This window comes from Clupea harengus, chromosome 16, assembly GCF_900700415.2.
Source record: "Clupea harengus chromosome 16, Ch_v2.0.2, whole genome shotgun sequence".
NCBI classification, from domain to species: Eukaryota; Metazoa; Chordata; class Actinopteri; order Clupeiformes; family Clupeidae; genus Clupea; species Clupea harengus.
Genome location: NC_045167.1, coordinates 230,960 through 257,156, shown reverse-complemented (window position 1 = coordinate 257,156; position 26,197 = coordinate 230,960). Strand labels below are relative to the sequence as shown.

The following is a 26,197-nucleotide window of genomic DNA, read 5'->3' as shown; positions in this document are numbered from 1 at the left end:
ATAGTTGAAGGTCTGCAAGATGACACAAAGTCAAAATTACACAAATTACACAAAGTCAAACAATGCATAGACAGCCATTATACAACAAGTGAAACAAATAACATATAAAATATAAAAAACTTTAAATGGACTTGATAATAATTTATTGATTTGCACCCTCAACAAATAGTTCATTATAGGCAACATTATTCATTGTAGGCTGAATTGAAACACTTCCAAAATACTCGAAAACTAGCGATAGCTAACTAGCAGTAACGTTACTGGCATTGATCTGTCTGATTTTGATCTGACTGTATGTTTTTTTTTTTCTTCTTGGTCACGGTGTACAGTTTTCGCGGTTTTCGCAATATTCGAGTTAATAGGCAGATTTCATGGGGCACATCTGAAAGTCCCCCATCTCCCAATGTTAACGTTGGCCTGTGTGGTTCACGCTCATTGGTGTTTCCATGGCAACAGTCTTAAGCTTGCGCCATTGCCCCTCCGGAAAGGGAGGGACAGCGGAGAGCAGCATTTCACAGCGCAAGCACACAGACAGAAACACACATGAGTCAAATTACTCCAAAACAGGACTATAGTGCTTGTGAGTCAAGTTATTCACACACACATTCACGCTACTTTGCATATTAAATAAAATAAGATGTATTTTTCCACAAAGGACAGGTGTATTGAGCTTTCTGCACAACAGCGCCATCTGGATCTGGTGGGGCAGTGCACCACGTGCCACTAATGTAGAAACGCCACTGGTTGGGTGCAAAAACAACTTATTTTGAAATGCGCTGCAAGCTCTGCGCACCCAAGTACCACAAGCTAACGCCTTTCAAAAACTCGCCGTCGAATTTGAAAAAGCATATTGAGGTAAGCTGAAAATGTGTTATTATCAGTCGATTATTGACAAACTATTGTAGTTACTTAGTAATGTAAATTTGCCATGTTTGCTATGGCTAGGTGCATGCCAAGACATGCCATGGTTTGCTTGCTAGCAGTAGCTAGGCTATGATTCAATGTTGCAAGTTCGTTTGTTGGGCTCTGTGTGACATTTGATATTCGACTTTAGCCAAAGGTTATCTGAACTTGTATTATTGCTATATGCAATATTTGTAGGTTAATTGTGCAAAGCTGTAGTCTATAGCTTGTTGATAAAGCATGTACTAAGGATAGGCATGATCCTGTCTGTGTATGAGAGTGTGCGCGCCTGTGTAGGGCAGGCCCCATGGGTCCGTGTAAAGATTTAATAGGCCCAACTATCAGCCAAATGCAGTTTAATATGAATTAGTCAGACTATCTCATCAATAATGCTACTTTTTGGTCATGCCAGCAGCTGCTTGTGGTCCTAAAACCGCTGGAAATATTCCGGTCTGCTCAACATAATTGCATAGACCAGTGAAACTGCCCCCTAACTTGTAGTCTGACCTTCATTCATGAACTTCAAGCATGACATTGAAGTCCTAGATAATCTGAGTTTGTGGTTTGAGAGAAATAATATGAATCTCTATCTGTACCTGTACATTAATTTTCTCCACAGAAGAAACACCCCACTCGTCTAGAGAGGTACACGCAAAAGGAAGTCATCCACTGAAGTTTCTTTGGACCCACCCTCTAAACAAACCAAGCTGTGGGAGACTCGAAGGGTGTCCCAGGCAAGTGTGGATAAAGTAGTCCTGAAATTTGTTGTCCAAGGCTTGCACCCACCACACATTGTTCAGTAACAGGGCTTCATTGATCTTCAGCAACATCTTCAGCCAAATACAAATGTCATGACGCGCAATACTGTTGTAAACCAACTCACAAAGGCCTCTGTTGAAATGAAAAGAAAACTGAAAGCTGCCCTTAGTGAAATTGAGTTTGTAGCAACCACTACAGACTGCTGGACGGCACACCGTCGTGGTTTCATTGGTGTCACTGCGCACTGGTTTAACCCCCAGACCATGCAAGCGTTGAGGGTGTTGAATTTGTTGATGCCGGAGGCCTGTTGGACGAAGATGACCACTTGGAATATCAGCTATACAATTACAATACTGTCATATGGTCTAAATTATCCTGATTTAGTTTTTTTTATTGCACAGGCCTTGACTACATTCATCCAGAAGCTGCAATACATCCAAAACAGCGCTGCCAGGATCCTGATGAAGGTCCGGAAATATGAGCACATAACACCAATTTTACACTCACTACACTGGCTCCCTGTCTCTTTCCGGATTGACTACAAAGTCCTTATACTCACCCATACATGCATAAATTGGCATGCACCTCCTTGACCTGCAAGAACTAATTACTCACCAAACCTCCACTTGCACCCTCAGGTCTTCAAACAGCTCGCTCCTCCGCGTCCCCAAAACCAAGCTCCGCACTATGGGCGACCGGGCCTTTTGCTCGGCAGCACCACGCTTATGGAACAGCCTCCCTGACCACCTAAGGGCAACGCAGACGCTGGACTCCTTTAAAGCTGGACTAAAAACATTTTTATTCAGGAAGGCATTTCTGGCCTTGTGTTAAATCTTATGTTAAAATGTTAAAAAATTTCAATTATGCTTATGTTAACTAATTTTTATTTTATTGTATTATTATAGTTAGTTTCTAATATGTTGGCTCTCTGAGATTCTTCTGAATGAAGAGTGCATTACAAATTAAATGAATTATTATTATTATATTAGAAGCCACTTGGACTGTCAGGCTGAGAATCACGTCATTGAGGGCTCCCAATCATCTGAGGAAGAGGACTTCTTCTTCTTCTTCTTTTCCTCCTTGAAGAAGACCGGTCCTCTTGAAACGACCCAGCAGTTGGATGCGTTCCTGGGGTGCCCAGGAGACACAGTAGATGTACTGAAGTCCTTCCCATCTGTGTGCCAGCGATCACTTAGGTTTAATACGGCACTCCCTGCCTCAGCAGCCTGTGAAAGACTGTTTAGTGTTGCATCTTCAGGCCAGGAAGAGCATGCATAGGCTCAAATAACTTTGAGAACCTGCTGCTTTTGCGGCTGAATAAAGCCTATTGGTAGTGTTGTTGTACATACAGGATTGAGTCCAAAGGTCTCAAGGTCTCTTCCAATAAAGGTTATTGATAACATTCCACTGAAGTTTGACTTTTTGCACTATTACAATACTTATAGGCAACTAGTTATCATGTCTTCCGCTCCATGAAACGCATGTTAATGCTCAGTAGTACTTTAATGTATTTGCATTGTAATAAAAAGTGATAATTTGGGCAATGGGCATATATGCAGATGAAACGGGTAGCCTAGTGCATCCCACATTTTTCAACATAACATTTTAATATAACATTATAGTCATTATGGCCTTTAGAAAAACATTTTTTTTGGGGGGGGGGGGGGGGTGGGGTAGTGCACTATAGGCCCTTGAGATGCGGCTGAAGAGTTTGTCCTTAATAGAAAAAAATGTCCCCTTACATTACTTTTACTTTAATACTTTAAGTAGTTTTGAAACCAGTACTTTTACACTTTTACTTAAATAAAAAGCTTGAGTTGATTCTTCAACTTCTACAGAAGTCTTTTTAAACCCTAGTATCTATACTTCTACTTGAGTAATGAATGTGAACACTTTTGACACCTCTGGTAACCAGCGAAAAAGTAACCAGACATTAGGTCACCAGTTAACACCATTACCAGTTAAACTATAACACCTGCTCGGCCCATTAAGTCCGTACAAACGTTGACAACGTCAAACTTGTGACTGGTAATATTTTTTGTATCTGGTAAGTAAACATGGATCAATTTATGAAAGTATGAAAAGCCTCACTCAAAATGGCTGACAAATAATACCAAAAAGGCTGACTGCTCAGAGGCGGACAGCAAGGTTGTAACCGAGATTAATGGACTTCACCACGAGTATCTCGGGAGATGAGAGTGGTACCAAACATGCAACAAGTTCTGATTGAGTAAAAGTTAAAGGACGGAGCTGTTTGCAATTGGCCATAGGAACAGACACACACAACAATTTGGGAGGAACTAGGTTCCTAAAAGAGACTGCCAAGCGATTCATAATCTGAGATCATCCATGGAACATATCTACACATTCAGCCTCTTGACTCCAGAATGTGGAATTGCAAGGAAGTGGCTAGTTTTCGCCGCAACATGACCCAATTGTAAATTAGTTACACTACTGGTGGTAAACACAATCTTTGGTGAGTAAAGTTACCTGAGGTATGTAGCCGTGACAGGAAGGCACGCCTGAAACTTATGGGTGACATTTGCTATGGCTGATTCACAGACCTCTGTCTTCTAAATAAATGGCATTTTGCAACTGCCAATTCAGTGTAAAAATTGGTCATGCAATATGACAATGCATTATGCCACTGGCACTTAAATTTGCATCATTTTTGCTTATGAAGGCTCCTGGATGCAACTTTCTTCCATAGCTTTCCACCTGTAACTTATGTAGTTAGAGTGGAAATCTTTCTGTAGTGTACTGCCATCTAGTGGACAAAAAGATATTCCTGAAGGAGTTAATCAGCTAACAACAAATTGATACATTTGTCTTGCTTAATGTACCTACTGAATGGGTCGCCTTAATCATTATCAGAAAAATTGCCCCCCCTGAGAATATTTTCCACTGCTACACTCACTCTCACATAATTGGACTTATACCTTACTTTGGTGTTACAGGGACTGATGAGGACATCCAGCGGGAGGGGCAAGTTAAATAAAATGATTTGAGTACGTATAAATACTAATATGTTGAATTAATTTAGACATGAAAAGACATTTAGATTTACTACTGTATATGCTTGCATGTATAATAACATGGTTTATGTATTTTCCCCACTTGTTGTCGTGGAGAGTGGCCTGCAAATTAAAGTGGTGCATGAAAAAAAAGGGGGGGCACGATCTTGTTGAGATCATCAGGGAGGTGGAGGAGAGGGAGGCGCTGGAGAGAGAGGAGGGGACGATCTTGTTGAGATCATCAGGGATGTGGAGGAGAGGGAGGCCCTGGAGAGAGAGAGGAAGAGGAGAGGGAGGCCCTGGAGAGAGAGAGGAAGAGGAGAGGGAGGCCCTGGAGAGAGAGGAGGGGAAAGCCAAATGGAAAGGCTAGAGGCAGAGGAGAGATCCTCCTCCTAGAAAACATTAGTTAGCCAAAAAAAAAAAATGTATTTAAAATTATATGTATTTCTTAAACCACAAACCACTGGGTAGAGAGTAGTAACGAAATTCAGCTAGCTAGTTTGACAGCATCCTGAGTGAATGAACAGGTTAGTTAGCACAGCACACCTCAAGAGAGATACTACCACCGCTACAGGGGGTTCATCACCCTCAATAGTTATACCAGTGGCTTTTTAAGAATGATATCTAACTGACATTGCATTCAAAAATGTGTTTACACATTTACACTTATGCCATCAATCTAATTGTTTAAAAAAAGGCAAATTGTCAATTGTTGCTTAAGTGTGAATCTGCACACTCTGACCCTGATTCTGGGGGAGCCGATCTGAATCAGGGCAAAACAGGGCAGGTACTCTGTTCACCTGTTACAAATAGGTTTCACATCTGTTTTTGATATGTTACAGTCAGCCGTTTCCGACTGCACAGATCGACAACAAGAGTTATATTTTTTGAAAGATTTTAGTTTATTGCAAATAATACAAACAGTAATGTAGAACTGCAGTTATCAAAAAAGGGAAAGAATTCACGGGGAGGGAAGTGGATGTGTGAGGATGTGTGCAATGAGAGTGTTGGAGGGAGAAAAAAAAGCGATAATATGTTGTCGTATGGTGATAATAAATTGTATGACAGTTATATTTGGGCTATCAACATTTATTTATTCCTAACTGAAACTGTTTTGGAAATATTACGGTAACTTCACCGAACAGAAAATACTCCCACAAACACTTAGTTTTAGTTTTAGTACTTGTCATGCAGATGAAAAGTAAGCTTGTGCTTTATTTATCTTCTGTCATCATGTTACCATGGCGCCTTGAGATCATCTTATTGTTTTGGCGCTATATAAATACAATTGAATTCAATTTAATCTACCACATTATGCTACCATTTGAAGCAAGTTTCTGTGGTAATTGACTTTCTGTGTAGATAACGACACATATTGTCCTGTCTTCACAACATTAAAGCAAGTGATGTTCATGCACAATCACTGTTCTGTACAATTTAGCAACTCAAATGCAACCCAAAAGCTAGGCTCGAAGGGCTGAATGAAGAAAGAAACCTTGTGTCAGGGACTTCTATCCATTAGAATTAGACATGAATGTTTTGATTCTGCTGGTATGTTGTCACTGACACAATTTGATTTTGCTTGACACGCCGAGCCAAAAGCCAGGATACAGTGGCTCAGTGAATGTGGTGTGTATTTTGTGCAGAAGAGTCATTGTATCAGAGACACTGTAGAAAGACAGAGTTCCTGTCTTGAGATCAACATACACTCCTATTCTAGAGATGGAGGTGGGCTTATGAGGGAGTGACATTCCTTTACTATCATGTATAAAAATGTACTTAGATGAAGAGGAACTCAAACTCCAAGACTTGTTATTGTGTCCTAGTTGTACAGAAGCAGCACATCCTTTCCTTGTGAGCCCTTTGTATGTTACAGCAATGTAAACATCTCCTGAACACTCAACCTCCCAGTAGCAGTGTTTAGATACCGCTTCCCTACACAGCACCTGACGCATATCAAATCTGTCTGGATGGTCAGGATATGAATGTTTCACACCAGGGCGCCTTTGTACAACTCTGTTTCCCTCAGACAGTGTGAGGTCAATATGAGCAGTGTTGGGATCCAGGGTTAGCTGGCAGGCATCTGAGGGAGGATAAAACATGACTCATTGAGAAGTGGTGATTTGGGGCATAATGGTTTGAATTATTACCATTAATGAATTCTCATGTGCACTACCAGAGAGAGCAGGGCACTATGTTCTCCTCTTGTATATGTGTGTTTGCATTGTGTATGTGTGTTTATGTATTTGTACATGCAGTACATATATGTGTATCATATACTTACACGCCAGGAAATCCTCTCTGGTCGTGGGCTCAGGCAGTGGTAGAAAGCTAACAAGCTCTGCTGTAAAGACAAAAAGACACCTATCAACAACCACAACTTTCTCAACATTGTATTCAGAAGTGATGTTTTCAAAGTTATTGTACTAATGCATCTCATACCAGTTTTAGAAATGGCCTTTAGTCCCCGCTGGAGTGCATCCTCTAGTTTCCCCCTGAGCTGAGAGAGTCTTTCTTTGACTTCATCAAAAGACAGATCTGTGTGGGCCGTGTGTTTGGATGAGTTGTCAGGAGCAGAGGAGGAACGGAGAGACTGGAAACTCTACAATAAGAGAGAAAATGAGCCCAATGTCATTTAACAAACATACACCTTCCTCCAGGCCCTACTGGAGCATTTTGGCACTGACCAAGGCATCCAGTGCCCTGCATAGGGTTGCAAAATTCAAAGGAATTTCCATGGGAATTTACGGGAATACATGTATTAATACATTAATACATGCATAGAATTTCACCGCGCTGAAGCCATTTGGTGCATGCACTGACGTTTTGACTGACAGGTAGAGCGGTCTCAACAGTGACTTTTTACAGAACTGCATAAATAACCTGATCTCTTCTGTGATAATGCATCATATTTGAGTCGTGACAGTACCTTAAGGAAGCAAATGTGGTTGTCAGTGTGTGAAAGCTGCTCCAGCTCAGCATCTCTCTTCTTCAGCTCAGCAATCTCCTGCTCCAGTTTCTCCATGAGTTCTTCAGCTCGATTCATCTCAGCCCTCTCCTGATCTCTGATCAGTTCTGTCACCTCAGAGCGTCTTCTCTCAATGGAGCGGATCACTTCAGTAAAGATCCTCTCACCGTCCTCCACTGCTGCCTGTGCAGAACTCTGTTTGGACACAAGAAAAGACACAATACATCAATTGTCTCTTGTTATTTGTTATAAATTGTCTCTTGTTATTTGTTATAAATTGTCTCTTGTTATTTCCTCTGGTTGATGCAACTCACCTGAAGAGTTTTCACAGCCTGTCTCAGGTCCTGCAGTTCAGTCTCTTTTTCCTGGATTATCTGTTGGGATTTTCTCTGATTATCACCCAACTGTTTCTGTGAACAGGTACATCTATTAGAGTCGTGTATTTAATGTATTGTAAGAAAAAACAATATCATGTATTAGTACAGATAAAGTCACTTTTATGAATCAAAAGGTTAGAACTCAAAGTCATCAACATAGACTTTGACTATTTTCATTTAACCATAACCATGAACCCTGTAAATGTATCAAACGTTGGATTAAAAAATGTTAAAGTTGGAAGGAATAACTTCAGAGAATGCTGCTGTTATTCACAGTCACGTATTTATCAGTGCACAATAGCGGGGTGAATGGGGTGACGTCATCCGTTGCCAAACTGAATTGTGGCTCTGTTGCCGTTCCGTTGCTTGCTGCATAATTTTTCGTCAATTTTTCGAGAGGCAACACATGCGTCAGCCAATCAATTCACATATCATGCAAATACGGCAGCACTGGCGCTAGCCACTGAGATTGCTCACGTCTAAATAGCGTGAAGCTAAAAAAAAAAGATGCCGGACCAAATTCCGTAGATGGTCGTATTTGTACATAAAAGTTGTTTGTTTGACTTTTTTTTGGCTTAGATTTTTTTTAAGTTAGCGAGAAATAGACACTGTACAATGTAAAAAGTCTGTTTTTGTAACTGAAAAATACGCCTGAGGAGATTTGCGAGGTGTCTGAGCCAGCTATCTAATGTCAGCATGCTACTACCCAGGAAGTAAACAGCTCGCTAGCGCCATGATTGGTTTATTGACCTGTCAATCTCACTGTAACGTCTCCGTTATCAACACAACCCCATGCACCAGACACGCCCTCCGTCATCCGTTGGATCAACTCATTGCAACGCAAATGTCTGAGCCTGGCATAGCACATTTTAGCTGGAAGGCCTTTGTCAGTATCAGGACTATCGGCTAAGCCAGTCTTACTTGTTTCTCAGTTCTCTCTGCTGCAACTGAGACTGTTTTATGTCCATTATGTTCATCCATGACACACAGCATACATATGCATATCTGGTCAGTGCGACAGAAGACCTCTAGTAGTTTATCATGATGAGAGCAGATCAGATCTTCTAGTTTACCAGCAGCTTCAATCACTTTGTGTTTCTTCCCTGGGTTGAGATCATTATGAATTCTGAAGTGAGTGTCACAGTAAGAGGCCAGACACATCAGACAGGACTTGACTGCCTTTCGTTTTCTCCCAATGCAGACGTCACACTCCACATCTCCAGGTCCAGCATAACAGTGAGCAGCTGGAGCAGCCTGGAGTCCCATAATCTTCAGCTTCTCCACCACTTCAGCCAGCATGGTGTTTCTGCCCAGAACTGGCCTTGGAGTGAAGGTCTGCCTGCACTGTGGGCAGCTGTGGACTCCTTTCAGATCTTCCTGATCCCAGCAGCTTGTGATACAATCCATACAGAAACTGTGTCCACAGTTAATAGTCACAGGATCCTTCAGCAGGTCAAGACAGATTGGACAGCTAAACTGGTCCTGACTCCATACAACACTGGCCTCTGCCATTTTGAGTCACTCTCTGTCTCTCTCTGTGTATTTTCCTCTCTCTCTCCGTTCCTGTCGTTTACTGTTGTAATCTCTTCCTGACAGAGTGAAGTTAGAGGCAGAACTGAGTTTCGTTTCTCTGGAAAGGGCTGAGCACTGAGGGGTGGGAGTGGCTTAGTCTGTGAGAGTGGGAGGAAGTGGGAGGGGCAGCAGTGAGAGCACAAGAGAACAACACAACACATGTTAACCCACGAGTTGGATTATGGGAAAAAGGGAATTTAAGGACAATCATCAAGAAATACACATGGTAATAATTCTGAAAAAAGGCCCAAAAAAAAAGTAGGCCTTCAAACAATATCCAGCCCTGCTGCAACAAACAAAAAAGATTGATCTCACCCAAAAATAAACTCTTGTCTTGCAAAAAAGGATTCGCAAATCAAAGTACCGTGTATTTCAATGATCCACAAACAGGCAAGTAAGAGAGGATTTACTCCATAAACTGGCCACAGGCTCCTTACAGAAATCAGAATTTTTTGTTTGGCACACGCAATGGCTTCTCCACCTGCTAAGACAGTCTCACAGGTGTCCCCCACATACACTTCTTTCCTGCTTCCTCAGGTGTGCTTTTAGGAGAAAAACTTCCTGTTAGAATCAGTAACAGTCCTGATAGCAATTATACACAGGAAAGTAAATAAAGTACATAATTATACAGGAAAAAAATTAAGAATACAATGTCACCATTTACCAGTAACTTATAAGTAAAGACTACATTTCCCTTTAGGACTTTATCTAGCCTCCCTCACTACTACCTCAACAGTTTAACATACAATTTGTTACTGGTGTGTATGTGAGGGTGTGAACTACGTCCTACTTAATCTGTGGCAGTACCACAACATCAAACCAAACATGTCCACAGTTCTGCACAGTTTGTCTTGTTTTGTTGTCTTGAATCCACTTCAGACCTTTCAGTCCTTCATTGTTATCATTAGTAGTCCACTAGAATCATGTGTCTTTGCACTAATGTCACAGCTGATCAGGCTGTTCAACCAACATCATTTTATCATTTATATGTATATGAGAATAAATCAACAGAACATGGACTGATCTTTTATTACCTCTTTTATTTAATACAAAAAATATGTACATTCAAATACCACTTGGCTTGACTGACACTGTAAACAGTTCTCAGGTAGATTCCACCCATGTTCGTCCCGTCTGGTTCTCTTTGTCATCACCCGTCACAGTTTTGTGTATTTGGTGTCCTGAAGAGAACTTTCATCACATTTTGGCACTTGATGCAGATTCTCATACTCCAAGAAAGGAAGGACTCTGGTGATTTAATTAAGCCACTGATTGAAACTGATTGGTGAAATGTTTAAGTCTGTCTGCGGCGTCTTAGCGGCGTCTTAGGCTCATAGCGTCAGGCTTGTCGGATGCGGTGGTGGCTACAATACAGAGTGCCCGAGCTGTATCAACACGGGCTCTGTATACACTGAAGTGGTGCAGTTTTGAGCGATGGTGTGCTGCGCGTCAGCATGACCCCATTAACTGCGCGCTGGGCGTTATTCTAGAATTCCTACAGCAGTTGTTTGATGAGGGGAAGGCGGCTTCCACTCTCAAAGTGTACATGGCTGCCATTTCAGCCTGCCACAGAGGTATTAATGGCAGTCTTCCGCTAGCGTCACGCTTTATGGCGGGGGTGAGACGGCTCAGGGTGCCAGAGAGACACCTCATACCCTCTTGGGATCTGCTAGTGGTGTTACGTGCTCTCACAAGGCCTCCGTTCGAGCCCCTGGAGACAGTGGACATAAAGTTTGTCTCTTTAAAGACTGCGCTGCTGCTGGCGTTAACGTCAGCAAAACGCGTTGGTGACATGCAAGCCCTGTCAGTCAGCCCATCGTGCCTTCAGTTCTCGATCGCTGGTGACAAAGTGGTTATGCGATTAGATTATCGCAATTAGATTATTTTCCCAAATCGTTCAGCCCTAGTTCTAAGGATAGGCATGATCCTGTCTGTGTATGAGAGTGCGCGCGCCTGTGTAGGGCAGGCCCCATGGGTCCTTGTACAGATGTAATAGGCCCAACTATCAGCCAAATGCAGTTTAAAATGAATTAAAGTCAGACTATCTCATCAATAATGCTACTTTTTGGTCATGCCAGCAGCTGCTTGTTGTCCTAAAACAGCTGGAAATATTCCGGTCTGCTCAACATAATTGTATAGACCAGTGAAACTGCCCCCTAACTTGTAGTCTGACCTTCATTCGTGAACTTCAAGCATGACATTGAAGTCCTAGATAATCTGAGTTTGTGGTTTGAGAGAAATAATATGAATCTCAAACTGTACCTGTACATTCATTTTCTCCACAGAAGAAACACCCCACTCGTCTAGAGAGGTACACGCAACTTGCTTCATCAGCCGTCAAAAGGAAGTCATCCACTGAAGGTTCTTTGGACCCACCCTCTAAACAAACCAAGCTGTGGGAGACTCGAAGGGTGTCCCAGGCAAGTGTGGATAAAGTAGTCCTGAAATTTGTTGTCCAAGGCTTGCACCCACCACACATTGTTCAGCAACAGGGCTTCATTGATCTTCAGCAACATCTTCAGCCAAATACAAATGTCATGACGCGCAATACTGTTGTAAACCAAGTCACAAAGGCCTCTGTTGAAATGAAAAGAAAACTGAAAGCTGCCCTTAGTGAAATTGAGTTTGTAGCAACCACTACAGACTGCTGGACGGCACACCGTTTGTGGTTTCATTGGTGTGACTGCGCACTGGTTTAACCCCCAGACCATGCAAGCGTGTTGAGGGTGTTGCATTTGTTGATGCCGGAGGCCTGTTGGACGAAGATGACTACTTGGAATATCAGCTATACAATTACAATACTGTTATATGGTCTAAATTATCCTGATTTTGTTTTTTTTATTGCACAGGCCTTGGCTATATTCATCCAGAAGCTGCAACACATCCAAAACAGCGCTGCCAGGATCCTGATGAAGGTCCGGAAATATGAGCACATAACACCAATTTTACACTCACTACACTGGCTCCCTGTCTCTTTCCGGATTGACTACAAAGTCCTTATACTCACCCATACATGCATAAATGGGCATGCACCTCCTTACCTGCAAGAACTAATTACTCACCAAACCTCCACCTGCACCCTCAGGTCTTCAAACAGCTCGCTCCTCCGCGTCCCCAAAACCAAGCTCCGCACCATGGGCGACCGGGCCTTTTGCTCGGCAGCGCCACGCTTATGGAACAGCCTCCCTGACCACCTAAGGGCAACGCAGACGCTGGACTCCTTTAAAGCTGGACTAAAAACATTTTTATTCAGGAAGGCATTTCTGGCCTTGTGTTAAATCTTATGTTAAAATGTTAAAAAATTTCAATTATGCTTATGTTAACTAATTTTAATTTTATTGTATTATTATAGTTAGTTTCTAATATGTTGGCACTCTGAGATTCTTCTGAATGAAGAGTGCATTACAAATTAAATGAATTATTATTATTATTATTATTATATTAGAAGCCACTTGGACTGTCAGGCTGAGAGAGAATCACGTCATTGAGGGCTCCCAATCATCTGAGGAAGAGGACTTCTTCTTCTTCTTTTCCTCCTTGAAGAAGACCGGTCCTCTTGAAACGACCCAGCAGTTGGATGCGTACCTGGGGTGCCCAGGAGACACAGTAGATGTACTGAAGTCCTTCCCATCTGTGTGCCAGCTATCACTTAGGTTTAATACGGCACTTCCTGCCTCAGCAGCCTGTGAAAGACTGTTTAGTGTTGCATCTTCAAGCCAAGAAGAGCATGCATAGGCTCAAATAACTTTGAGAACCTGCTGCTTTTGCGGCTGAATAAAGCCTATTGGTAGTGTTGTTGTACATACAGGATTGAGTCCAAAGGTCTCAAGGTCTCTTCCAATAAAGGTTATTGATAACATTCCACTGAAGTTTGACTTTTTGCACTATTACAATACTTATAGGCAACTAGTTATCATGTCTTCTGCTCCATGAAACACATGCTAATGCTCAGTAGTACACATATGGTACTTTAATGTATTTGCATTGTAATAAAAAGTGATCATTTGGGCAATGGGCATATATGCAGCTGAAACGGGTAGCCTAGTGCATCCCACATTTTTCAGCATAACATTTTAATATAACATTATAGTCATTATGGCCTTTAGAAAAATGTTTTTTTTTTTTGGGGGGAGAGGTGGGGTAGTGCACTATAGGCCCTTGAGATGCGGCTTAAGAGTTTGTCCTTAATAGAAAAAAATGTCCCCTTACATTACTTTTACTTTTATACTTTAAGTAGTTTTGAAACCAAGTACTTTTACACTTTTACTAAGATAAAAAGCTTGAGTTGATACTTCAACTTCTACAGAAGTCTTTTTAAACCCTGGTATCTATACTTCTACTTGAGTTATGAATGTGAACACTTTTGACACCTCTGGTAACCAGCGAAAAAGTACCCAGACATTAGGTTACCAGTTAACATCATTACCAGTTAAACTATAACACCTGCTCGGCCCATAAAGTCCGTACAAACGTTGACAACGTCAAACTTGTGACTGTGGTAATATTTTTTGTATCTGGTAAGTAAACATGGATCAATTTATGAAAGTATGAAAAGCCTCACTCAAAATGGCTGACAAATAATACCAAAAAGGCTGACTGCTCAGAGGCGGACAGCAAGGTTGTAACCATGATTAATGGACTTCACCACGAGTATCTCGGGAGATGAGAGTGGTACCAAACATGCAACAAGTTCTGATTGAGTAAAAGTTAAAGGACGGAGCTGTTTGCAATTGGCCATAGGAACAGACACACACAACAATGTGGGAGGAACTAGGTTCCTAAAAGAGACTGCCAAGCGATTCATAATCTGAGATCATCCATGGAACATATCTACACATTCAGCCTCTTGACTCTAGAATGTGGAATTGCAAGGAAGTGGCTAGTTTTCGCCGCAATATGACCCAATTGTAAATTAGTTGTTACACTACTGGTGGTAAACACAATCTTTGGTGAGTAAAGTTACCTGAGGTAAATAGCCGTGACAGGAAGGCACGCCTGAAACTTATGGGTGACATTTGCTATGGCTGATTCACGGACCTCTGTCTTCTAATTAAATGGCATTTTGCAACTGCCAATTCAGTGTAAAAATTGGTCATGCAATATGACAATGCATTATGCCACTGGCACTTAAATTTGCATAATTTTTTCTTATGAAGGCTACTGGATGCAACTTTCTTCCATAGCTTTCCACCTGTAACTTATGTAGTTAGAGTGGAAATCTTTCTGTAGTGTACTGCCATCTAGTGGACAAAAAGATATTCCTGTAGGAGTTAATCAGCTAACAACAAATTGATACATTTGTCTTGCTTAATGTACCTACTGAATGGGTCGCCTTAATCATTATCAGAAAAATTGCCCCCCCTGAGAATATTTTCCACTGCTACACTCACTCTCACATAATTGGACTTATACCTTACTTTGGTGTTACAGGGACTGATGAGGACATCCAGCGGGAGGGGCAAGTTAAATAAAATTATTTGAGTACGTATAAATACTAATACGTTGAATTAATTTAGACATGAAAAGATCTTTAGATTTACTCTTGTATATGCTTGCATGTATAATAACATGGTTTATGTATTTTCCCCACTTGTTGTCTTGGAGAGTGGCCTGCAAATTAAAGTGGTGCATGAAAAAAAAAAGGGGGGGGGCACGATCTTGTTGAGATCATCAGGGAGGTGGAGGAGAGGGACGCCCTGGAGAGAGAGGAAGAGGAGAGGGAGGAGGGGACGATCTTGTTGAGATCATCAGGGAGGAAGAGGAGAGGGATGCCCTGGAGAGAGAGGAGGGGAAAGTGAAAGGGAGAGATCCTCCTCCTAGAAACATTAGTTAGCCAAAAAATAATATATTTATTCAAAATTATATGTATTTCTTAAACCACATACCACTGGGTAGAGAGTAGTAACGAAATTCAGCTAGCTAGTTTGACAGCATCCTGAGTGAATGAACAGGTTAGTTAGCACAGCACACCTCAAGAGAGATACTACCACCGCTACAGGGGGTTCATCACCGTCAATAGTTATACCAGTGGCTTTTTAAGAATGATATCTAACTGACATTGCATTAAAAAATGTGTTTACACATTTACACTTATGCCTTATTCCATCAATCTAATTGTTAAAAAAAAGGCAAATTGTCAATTGTTGCTGAAGTGTGAATCTTCACACTCTGACCCTGATTCTGGGGGAGCCGATCTGAATCAGGGCAAAACAGGGCAGGTACTCTGTTCACCTGTTACAAATAGGTTTCACATCTGTTTTTGATATGTTACAGTCAGCCGTTTCCGACTGCACAGATCGACAACAAGAGTTATATTTTTGAAAGATTTTAGTTTATTGCAAATAATACAAACAGTAATGTAGAACCGCAGTTATCAAAAAAGGGAAAGAATTCACGGGGAGGGAAGTGGATGTGTGCGTATGTGTGCGATGAGAGTGTTAAAGGGAGAAAAAAAGGCGATAATATGTTGTTGTACAGTATGGTGATAATAAATTGTATGACAGTTATATTTGGGCTATCAACATTTATTTATTCCTAACTGAAACTGTTCTTGGAAATATTACGGTAACTTCACCGAACAGAAAAGACTCCCACAAACACTTAGTTTTAGTGCTAGTCATGCAGATGAAAAGTAAGCTTGTGCTTTATTTATCTTCTGTCATCATGTTACCATGACGCCTTGAGATAATCTTATTGTTTTGGCGCTATATAAATACAATTGAATTCAGTTGAATCTACCACATTATGCTACCATTTGAAGCAAGTTTCTGTGGTAATTGACTTTCTGTGTAGATAACGACCTTATTGTCCTGTCTTCACAACATTAAAGCAAGTGATGTTCATGCACAATCACTGTTCTGTACAATTTAGCAACTCAAATGCAACCCAAAAGCTAGGCTCGAAGGGCTGAATGAAGAAAGAAACCTTGTGTCAGGGACTTATCCATTAAAATTAGACATGAATTTTTGATTCTGTTTTGATTCTGCTTGTATGATGTCACTGACACAATCTGATTTTGCTCGGCATGTCGAGCCAAAAGCCAGGATACAGAGGCTCAGTGAATGTGGTGTGTATTTTGTGCAGAAGAGTCATTGTATCAGAGACACTGTAGAAAGACAGAGTTCCTGTCTTGAGATCAACATACACTCCTATTCTAGAGGTGGAGGTGGGCTTATGAGGGAGTATCATTCGTTTATCATCATGTATAAAAATGTACTTAGATGAAAAGGAACTCAAACTCCAAGACTTGTTATTGTGTCCTAGTTGTATAGAAGTAGCACATCCTTTCCTTGTGAGCCCTTTGTATGCTACAGCAATGTGAACATTTCCTGACCACTCAACCTCCCAGTAGCAGTGTTTAGATACAGCTTCTCTACACAGCACCTGACGCTTATCAAATCTGTCTGGATGGTCAGGATATGAATGAACGAGGTGGCACCTTCGTACAACTCTGTTTCCCTCAGACAGTGTGAGTTCATTATGAGCAGTGTTGGGATCCAGGGTTAACTGGCAGGCATCTGAGGGAGGATAAAACATGACTCATTGAGCAGTGGTGATTTGGGACATAATGGTTTGAATTATTACAATTAATGAATTATCATGTGCACTACCAGATAGAGCAGGGCACTATGTTCTCCTCTTGTATATGTGTGTTTGCATTGTGTATGTGTGTTTATGTATTTGTACATGTAGTACATATATGTGTATCATATACTTACACGCCAGGAAATCCTCTCTGGTCGTGGGCTCAGGCAGTGATAGAAAGCTAACAAGCTCTGCTGTAAAGACAAAAAGACACCTATCAACAACCACAACTTTCTGGGTCTCATCAACATTGTATTCAGAAGTGATGTTTTCAAAGTCATGGCACTAATGAATCTCATACCAGTTTTAGAAATGGCCTTTAGTCCCTCCTGGAGTGCATCCTCTAGTTTCTCCCTGAGCTGAGAGAGTCTTTCTTTGACTTCATCAAAAGACAGATCTGTGTGGACCGTGTGTCTGGATGAGTTGTCAGAAGCAGAGGAGGAACGGAGAGACTGGAAACTCTACAATAAGAGAGAAAATGAGCCCAATGTCATTTAACAAACATAAACCTTCCTCCAGGCCCTACTGGAGCATTTTGGCACTGACCAAGGCATCCAGTGCCCTGCATAGGGTTGCAAAATTCCAGTCAAAGTTGGAAACTTTCCATGGGAATTAACAGGAATAAACTGGACATTTTGGGGTAATTGATACTAACTGTATTTGATGGAGATAATTTCCAAACACTGTTAATGACTTAAGAATATAATAATCAAGTGCCTTGTATTATTAATTACCTTATATGAATCATGTACTTATGTAAGGAGGAACATGGCTTTTCTGTGTTTCTGTGTGTGTGTAACTTAGATTATTAGGTGCCACTTAGTCTGCATTTGTACAAGAGCATGTTTAGACCAGAGGTGATAAGCTTCTTCCGACCTTGTGCAAAACTGCCATCCTTGCAATATACAGTAGGTAGCCTCGGACGTCAGAGATCCACCACATGGTTATCCCTGCTGAAAACTAAACTTCTGTCTATATAAACCTTGCGCGATGTGTTTATCAGGGCTTCACTTTCAGCCTTGTGCTGGGAGTGAGCCCGATTGCAATTGTTGTTGTTGTTTGTCTAATAAATATACTTATATGCAGCTCCGGAGTCCTGAGGTACTGTAACTAGGCTGAATTTTCACCTAACAGTATTTACCTTGTCATATATGACAAAACAACATTTAGTTTTGTCATAAGCAGACATGCATGCAAACATTTCTAATACAAATAAAAAAAATGACATTTTTGACTTAATCCATTTGTGAGTAGAACTTTAAAGGATTGAATGTTGAATAAAATAAATGTATTCCCTATGACCCCCCCCAAAAAAGTCCCATTCTAAATGTAAAATGAAAGCATACATCTTTAAAATAGAGTTTTGAATGACGTTTTTATTGCTCAGCCTTTAAATGAATTACTTTTATTTTCGATAAGTTGCCCAACTCACGCTTTTTTGATGGACCCCAACAGCCCAGGGTAATCGAGGTGATGGTGTATTTTTGTGTGGACATACATACATACATACATCCTACTCTCACTGCTGTAAAAAGTTGGCCTACTGTATACAAATAAACTTCGTATTAAAATGAACATGGCTTCAGTGTCAGTAATAAATATAGGTAGTGACACATACTTTGAAAAACAACAGAAAGGCATAGGTTTAAGTTTCTGGCAGACAATGTTCCCAACTAGCTGCATCCAGGGTCCAGCTGAGTTAGGCTTGCCTAGTCTTGTTTTCAATACATTTAAGTTCCCTGCAAAGAATTGTCAACATTTTCAAAATTCCCGAGCTAAACTTTCCATGGAAAGTTTCCGAAAATTTACCGGAAAGATTCTGCCCCTTTGCAACCCTAGCCCTGCATCATAAATATAGTCACCGGATTTGGTGTGAAAATTAGGTACTGGTAATTTTTTGTATAACAATTGAGGTGCAGGAGGTTTTTAAAGACTATCTCCACTCTGACATGTCCAGCTCCAGTCTAGTCCGATCTGAAATCTAGTCAGATCAGATCAAATGCAATGCTAAAGGGCATTTATGTCAGGGGTTATACATGTAATATTTAAAATGATATAACAATCACAATGTTTTTGCACTGGACATTGTGTAAATAAATAAAGAAGAGTGCCTTGGTTACCTTTCCTTCTCTATTATGTTTACCACATTACCAAAGAGCACCTGAATAGGAAACTGACGTTTTGACTGACAGGTAGAGCGGTCTCAACAGTGAGTTTTTACAGAACTGCATAAATAACCTGATCTCTTCTGTGATAATGCATCATATTTGAGTCGTGACAGTACCTTAAGGAAGCAAATGTGGTTGTCAGTGTCTGAAAGCTGCTCCAGCTCAGCATCTCTCTTCTTCAGCTCAGCAATCTCCTGCTCCAGTTTCTCCATGAGTTCTTCAGCTCGACTCATCTCAGCCCTCTCCTGATCTCTGATCAGTTCTGTCACCTCAGAGCGTCTTCTCTCAATGGAGCGGATCACTTCAGTAAAGATCCTCTCACCGTCCTCCACTGCTGCCTGTGCAGAACTCTGTTTGGACACAAGACAAGACACAAGACATCAATTGTCTCTTGCTATCTGTTATAAATTGTCTCTTGTTATTTGTTATAAATTGTCTCTTGTTATTTCCTCTGGTTGATGCAACTCACCTGAAGAGTTTTCACAGCCTGTCTCAGGTCCTGCAGTTCAGTCTCTTTTTCCTGGATTATCTGTTGGGATTTTCTCTGAGTATCACCCAACTGTTTCTGTGAACAGGTACATCTATTAGAGTCGTGTATTTAATGTATTGTAAGAAAAAACAATATCATGTATTAGTACAGATAAAGTCACTTTTATGATTAAAAAGGTTAGAACTCAAAGTCATCAACATAGACTTTGACTATTTTCATTTAACCATAACCATGAACCCTATAAATGCTGATGTATCAAACGTTGGATTAAAAAATGTTAAAGTTGGAAGGAATAACTTCAGAGAATGCTGCTGTTATTCACAGTCACGTATTTATCAGTGCACAATAGCGGGGTGAATGGGGTGACGTGATCCGTTGCCAAACTGAATTGTGGCTCTGTTGCGTTCCGTTGCTTGCGGCAAAATTTTGGGGCAACACATGCGTCAGCCAATCAAATCACATATCATGCAAATACGGCAGCACTGGCGCTAGCCACTGAGATTGCGTTCATGCTCACGTCTAAATAGCGTGAAGCTCAAAAAAAAGATGCCGGACCAAATTCCGTAGATGGTCGTATTTGTACATAAAAGTTGTTTGTTTGACTTTTTTTTTGCTTAGATTTTTTTTAAGTTAGCGAGAAATAGACACTGTACAATGTAAAAAGTCTGTTATTGTAACTGAAAAATACGCCTGAGGAGATTTGCGAGGTGTCTGAGCCAGCTATCTAATGTTAGCATGCTACTACCCACGAAGTAAACAGCTCGCTAGCGCCATGATTGGTTTATTGACCTGTCAATCTCACTGTAACGTCTCCGTTATCAACACAACCCCATGCACCAGACACGCCCTCCGTCATCCGTTGGATCAACTCATTGCAACGCAAATGTCTGAGCCTGGCATAACACATTTTAGCTGGAAGGCCTTTGTCAGTATCAGGACTATCGGCTAAGCCAGTCTTACCTGTTTCTCAGTTCTCTCTGCTGCGACTGAGACTGTTTTATGTCCATTATGTTCATCCATGACACACAGCATACATATGCATATCTGGTCAGTGCAGCAGAAGACCTCTAGTAGTTTATCATGATGAGAGCAGATCAGATCTTCTAGTTTACCAGCTGCTTCAATCACTTTGTGTTTCTTCCCTGGGTTGAGATCATTATGAACTCGGAAGTGAGTTTCACAGTAAGAGGCCAGACACATCAGACAGGACTTGACTGCCTTTCTTTTTCTCCCGATGCAGACGTCACACTCCACATCTCCAGGTCCAGCATAACAGTCAGCAGGTGGAGCAGCCTGGAGTCCCATAATCTTCAGCTTCTCCACCACTTCAGCCAGCATGGTGTTTCTGCCCAGAACTGGCCTTGGTGTGAAGGTCTGCCTGCACTGTGGACAGCTGGGGACTCCCTTCAGATCTTCCTGATCCCAGCAGCTTGTGATACAATCCATACAGAAACTGTGTCCACAGGGAATAGTCACAGGATCCTTCAGTAGATCAAGACAGATTGGACAGCTAAACTGGTCCTGACTCCAAACAACACTGGCCTCTGCCATTTTGAGTCACTCTCTGTCTGTCTCTGTGTATTTTCCTCTCTCTCTCCGTTCGTGTCGTTTACTGTTGTAATCTCTTCCTGACAGAGTGAAGTTAGAGGCAGAACTGAGTTTCATTTCTCTGGAAAGGGCTGAGCACTGAGGGGTGGGAGTGGCTTAGTCTGTGAGAGTGGGAGGAAGTGGGAGGGGCAGCAGTGAGAGCACAAGAGAACAACACAACACATGTTAACCCACGAGTTGGATTATGGGAAAAAGGGAATTTAAGGACAATCATCAAGAAATACACATGGTAATAATTCTGAAAAAAGGCCCAAAAAAAAGTAGGCCTTCAAACAATATCCAGCCCTGCTGCAACAAACAAAAAAGATTGATCTCACCCAAAAATAAACTCTTGTCTTGCAAAAAAGGATTCGCAAATCAAAGTACCGTGTATTTCAATGATCCACAAACAGGCAAGTAAGAGAGGATTTACTCCATAAACTGGCCACAGGCTCCTTACAGAAATCAGAATTTTTTGTTTGGCACACGCAATGGCTTCTCCACCTGCTAAGACAGTCTCACAGGTGTCCCCCACATACACTTCTTTCCTGCTTCCTCAGGTGTGCTTTTAGGAGAAAAACTTCCTGTTAGAATCAGTAACAGTCCTGATAGCAATTATACACAGGAAAGTAAATAAAGTACATAATTATACAGGAAAAAAATTAAGAATACAATGTCACCATTTACCAGTAACTTATAAGTAAAGACTACATTTCCCTTTAGGACTTTATCTAGCCTCCCTCACTACTACCTCAACAGTTTAACATACAATTTGTTACTGGTGTGTATGTGAGGGTGTGAACTACGTCCTACTTAATCTGTGGCAGTACCACAACATCAAACCAAACATGTCCACAGTTCTGCACAGTTTGTCTTGTTTTGTTGTCTTGAATCCACTTCAGACCTTTCAGTCCTTCATTGTTATCATTAGTAGTCCACTAGAATCATGTGTCTTTGCACTAATGTCACAGCTGATCAGGCTGTTCAACCAACATCATTTTATCATTTATATGTATATGAGAATAAATCAACAGAACATGGACTGATCTTTTATTACCTCTTTTATTTAATACAAAAAATATGTACATTCAAATACCACTTGGCTTGACTGACACTGTAAACAGTTCTCAGGTAGATTCCACCCATGTTCGTCCCGTCTGGTTCTCTTCGTCATCACCCGTCACAGTTCTGTGTATTTGGTGTCCTGAAGAGAACTTTCATCACATTTTGGCACTTGATGCAGATTCTCATACTCCAAGAAAGGAAGGACTCTGGTGATTTAATTAAGCCACTGATTGAAACTGATTGGTGAAATGTTTAAGTCTGTCTGCGGCGTCTTAGCGGCGTCTTAGGCTCATAGCGTCAGGCTTGTCGGATGCGGTGGTGGCTACAATACAGAGTGCCCGAGCTGTATCAACACGGGCTCTGTATACACTGAAGTGGTGCAGTTTTGAGCGATGGTGTGCTGCGCGTCAGCATGACCCCATTAACTGCGCGCTGGGCGTTATTCTAGAATTCCTACAGCAGTTGTTTGATGAGGGGAAGGCGGCTTCCACTCTCAAAGTGTACATGGCTGCCATTTCAGCCTGCCACAGAGGTATTAATGGCAGTCTTCCGCTAGCGTCACGCTTTATGGCGGGGGTGAGACGGCTCAGGGTGCCAGAGAGACACCTCATACCCTCTTGGGATCTGCTAGTGGTGTTACGTGCTCTCACAAGGCCTCCGTTCGAGCCCCTGGAGACAGTGGACATAAAGTTTGTCTCTTTAAAGACTGCGCTGCTGCTGGCGTTAACGTCAGCAAAACGCGTTGGTGACATGCAAGCCCTGTCAGTCAGCCCATCGTGCCTTCAGTTCTCGATCGCTGGTGACAAAGTGGTTATGCGACCTAATGCTGCTTACACACCTAAAGTGGTGGTAACCCCATTCCGCAATCAGGTGATTGAATTAGCAGTTTTCTCGCCTCCTCCCTTTGCGTCAGCAGAGGAGGAACGTTTGAATAAGCTCTGTCCAGTGCGCGCTGTCCGCTGTTACGCAGAGCGCACTAGAGCTTTCAGACAGTCAGATCAGCTATTTGTGTGCTTTGGTGCACGTGCAAAAGGCAGACCTCTATCAAAACCGAGCCTCTCCCGTTGGATAGTAGAGGTTATCGTGTTGTCTTATAAGAGCTTGTCTTTAGATCCCCCGGAGAAGTTGCATGTGCACTCTACGCGGGGGGTCTCGTCTTCCTGGGTAAGTAACCGAGCCGGAGATATACAATCTTAAGGGTGAGGGGATCTTAAGACATCACGCAGCACCTGTAGGTGTAAGGTGAGGACTGGAATTCTCTACTTAAAATGGGATGCATCCCTCCAGAGTTCTTGCATCTTCAGTGTCTGGCTGAGTGAGAACGTCACATCTCTGTGTGCTAGTTGTTTTTATTAAGCCCCAATACAGTTTGTTTCAGAGTTTGTGGCTCCTGTATGCACCTGTTGGTTGTTTGATTTGCGCCTCTTTAGCACTATAATTGTGGTCTCCTCTGACGTCTTGGTGAGAGAGAGATGGTGTGAGAAACATCTTGGAAGACGCAGACACCATCATCTGCACCTGATGATCTAGGGAGGCTTATAAACATTTCTAGCATTCTAACTGTCATAGTTATTCTCCAATGTCTGTCAAGTCGGAACACCACCAAAATCCAACATTTGGCAGGGCCGGCCCTAGCACATTTGGCGCTCTAGGCAAGCTTCACTCCTGACTGCTTCACAGAAAATAATGGCATCTGGTCTCTAAATAACATGAGTTGAGAATGAATATTGGAACGCATTGAAATAAATAAGTACCTTTGTGAAGAATATTCATTCATATTGAACTTCTGCAGCCTACAACTGACAGTGGTTAAGACCTCAGCATGTAAAACCGAAGTCTGGCTGGTCAGAAAGAGCCAAGGTGTACAAACTAACTGGTTGAGAAATTATCCAGTGGGTGGCAGTAACGCTCTTGTCATTAAATCAAAAAGAATAAAACCAGGAACAGGAAGAAAAGGCGGTTCATTTAAGTGACTGTGGAGTTCCAAACACACAGACTGTTGATAGGTTACTTTATCAAGTTTGAATGTACAAGGATCCATTTGATTGGTTCTGAATAGGGTGGAGATTTTCTATTGGTTAGTGTGTAAGGTGTATAAGGGCTGAATCGCCACTATGGCGCTCTCTTAGTGCTCCGCACTGCCTGCATAGCTACAGTATAGTGAACTTACAAAATAGATATACTCAGAGATCTTAAACCGTTTTAAAATAACACTAGTGTTACATACACCGCAGTGACTTTATAAGAAAATCCTTCTAGAAGCCATTAGTCAGAAAGAAGATCATACGAGCCGGGGACTTCTGCGTTGCTTTTGAAGGTTTGCGAAATCATCAACGTATTCAGATCATTTGATGTAAGTAGCGTTTCCCTGTCTTGTTTTAGCTATATTGGTCAGTTTTAAGAATTTGAACTTTGATGAGCCAATTTTACGAAGGGTGTTTTACTCTTCTAACTTTATTCAAGAGGCGTTATATGTTTAGTCACCTGTGATTAAAACACTATTCTCATTCGTAGTTCCACGTTGGTGGAACGAGCTGCCTAGCACTACCAGAGCAGGGGCGTCCCTCTCTACCTTTAAGAAGCTCTTGAAGACCCAACTCTTTATAGAGCAACTTCCTTCCTAACTTGCACTTCTACTAGTCTTTAACTTGCACTTACAGTAGTTACATTCCTGCACTTTTTTTCTATTTCTAATGTAAAATAGTATTTATTGTTACACTAGGTCTCTATTGCTCGTAGCTTGACTGTTGTACGTCGCTTTGGACAAAAGCATCTGTTAAATGTTAATGTAAATGTTCCATGCCTCGGGCTGACTGGCTCTCTGTACCCAGCTGTGTTTTCTGACTTGGCTTTGCCTAATGAAACCATTATGAAACATTTCATAAGCATTTCATTCCTTTCTTATGGATATCTTTATCAAATTGCCTTGATATTACTGGGGTCTTTCTACTTTCTACTTGGCGATTCGGAGCACTAAAAAATTACCGGATATCTGTAATTTTTCTTTTCTCTGCCTCGGGCTGGAGATACACACACACACACACTCACCTCTTTACTTATCGTTTTGCATAGCGGCACTGACAGGGGAGAGAGGAGGAAGTTAGTCTCTCACTCTCACTCACTCTCTCTCTCTCGCTCTACCACACCCACCATGTAGCCTACATGCTGCTTTTAAAGGAGCCGCACCATTATACAACACTGTATTAAAGCAGCACAATGGAGGAATTGCTAATCGCTAACGAGATGCTAGCGGCTAAACCTAGCAAAACCTCTTGAAATTTGCTTACTTTGACACTATGACAAACTAGTGAGTCAACAACTTTCCTAACACAGTCAAACATCAAGCAAGTGCAACACAAGACAAAGCAAGACGGCAAATAAGCTACTTACTAGTTCGGCAGACAGTAGTAACCGGGCGGCTTCAGGCAAACCTACGTACATAACGCAGTCATATGCCTACGGACCCTGGTATGGCAATGGCACGGAGGCGATTCTCCATATTAAACGTCATTGTAACGCCCCAATTTTTTTTAAGCTGTTATTTTAAGGTAAAACTGCTAATCATAACCCTAACCCTGAAGTACAATTACTGCATAATGCCACTTTAACATTAGATGGGGGACCGGAGTAACAGGCCAAATTAACCCCCACCCAGATTAAACCTTGGGTATACTTTGGCCCAGGCCAGAGTATACTCCGGGGATAAACTG

The 26,197-nt window shown here is 41.6% G+C and overlaps 2 protein-coding genes across 3 annotated transcripts; both read right to left on the bottom strand.

Moving 5' to 3' along the window:
* Positions 1–5,559: 5,559 nt before the first annotated feature.
* LOC116224033 (tripartite motif-containing protein 16-like) lies at positions 5,560–9,671 on the bottom strand. The gene is made up of 6 exons (XM_031582568.2): positions 8,943–9,671; positions 7,959–8,054; positions 7,606–7,839; positions 7,119–7,278; positions 6,961–7,020; positions 5,560–6,759 (listed from the first exon to the last, which is right to left on the bottom strand). Exons 1-6 carry the CDS (start codon positions 9,531–9,533, stop codon positions 6,236–6,238), a joined length of 1,665 nt encoding a protein of 554 aa, XP_031438428.1. The 5' UTR covers positions 9,534–9,671; the 3' UTR covers positions 5,560–6,235.
* Positions 5,560–21,464, bottom strand: LOC105896271 (tripartite motif-containing protein 16-like). 2 transcript variants are annotated; one of them, XR_006152901.1, is made up of 7 exons: positions 20,796–21,464; positions 19,815–19,910; positions 19,462–19,695; positions 17,479–17,638; positions 17,312–17,371; positions 16,518–17,110; positions 5,560–6,171 (listed from the first exon to the last, which is right to left on the bottom strand). XR_006152901.1 is itself a non-coding variant. In XM_031582853.1 (6 exons), the coding sequence occupies exons 1-6, from the start codon at positions 21,384–21,386 to the stop codon at positions 16,590–16,592; spliced, it is 1,662 nt and encodes a 553-aa protein (XP_031438713.1). In that variant the 5' UTR covers positions 21,387–21,464; the 3' UTR covers positions 15,906–16,589. The 2 variants fall into 2 exon arrangements, 1 of the variants encoding a protein (XP_031438713.1); XM_031582853.1 differs by lacking the exon at positions 5,560–6,171 and having other exon boundaries at positions 15,906–17,110.
* Between the last annotated feature and the right edge of the window lie 4,733 nt (positions 21,465–26,197).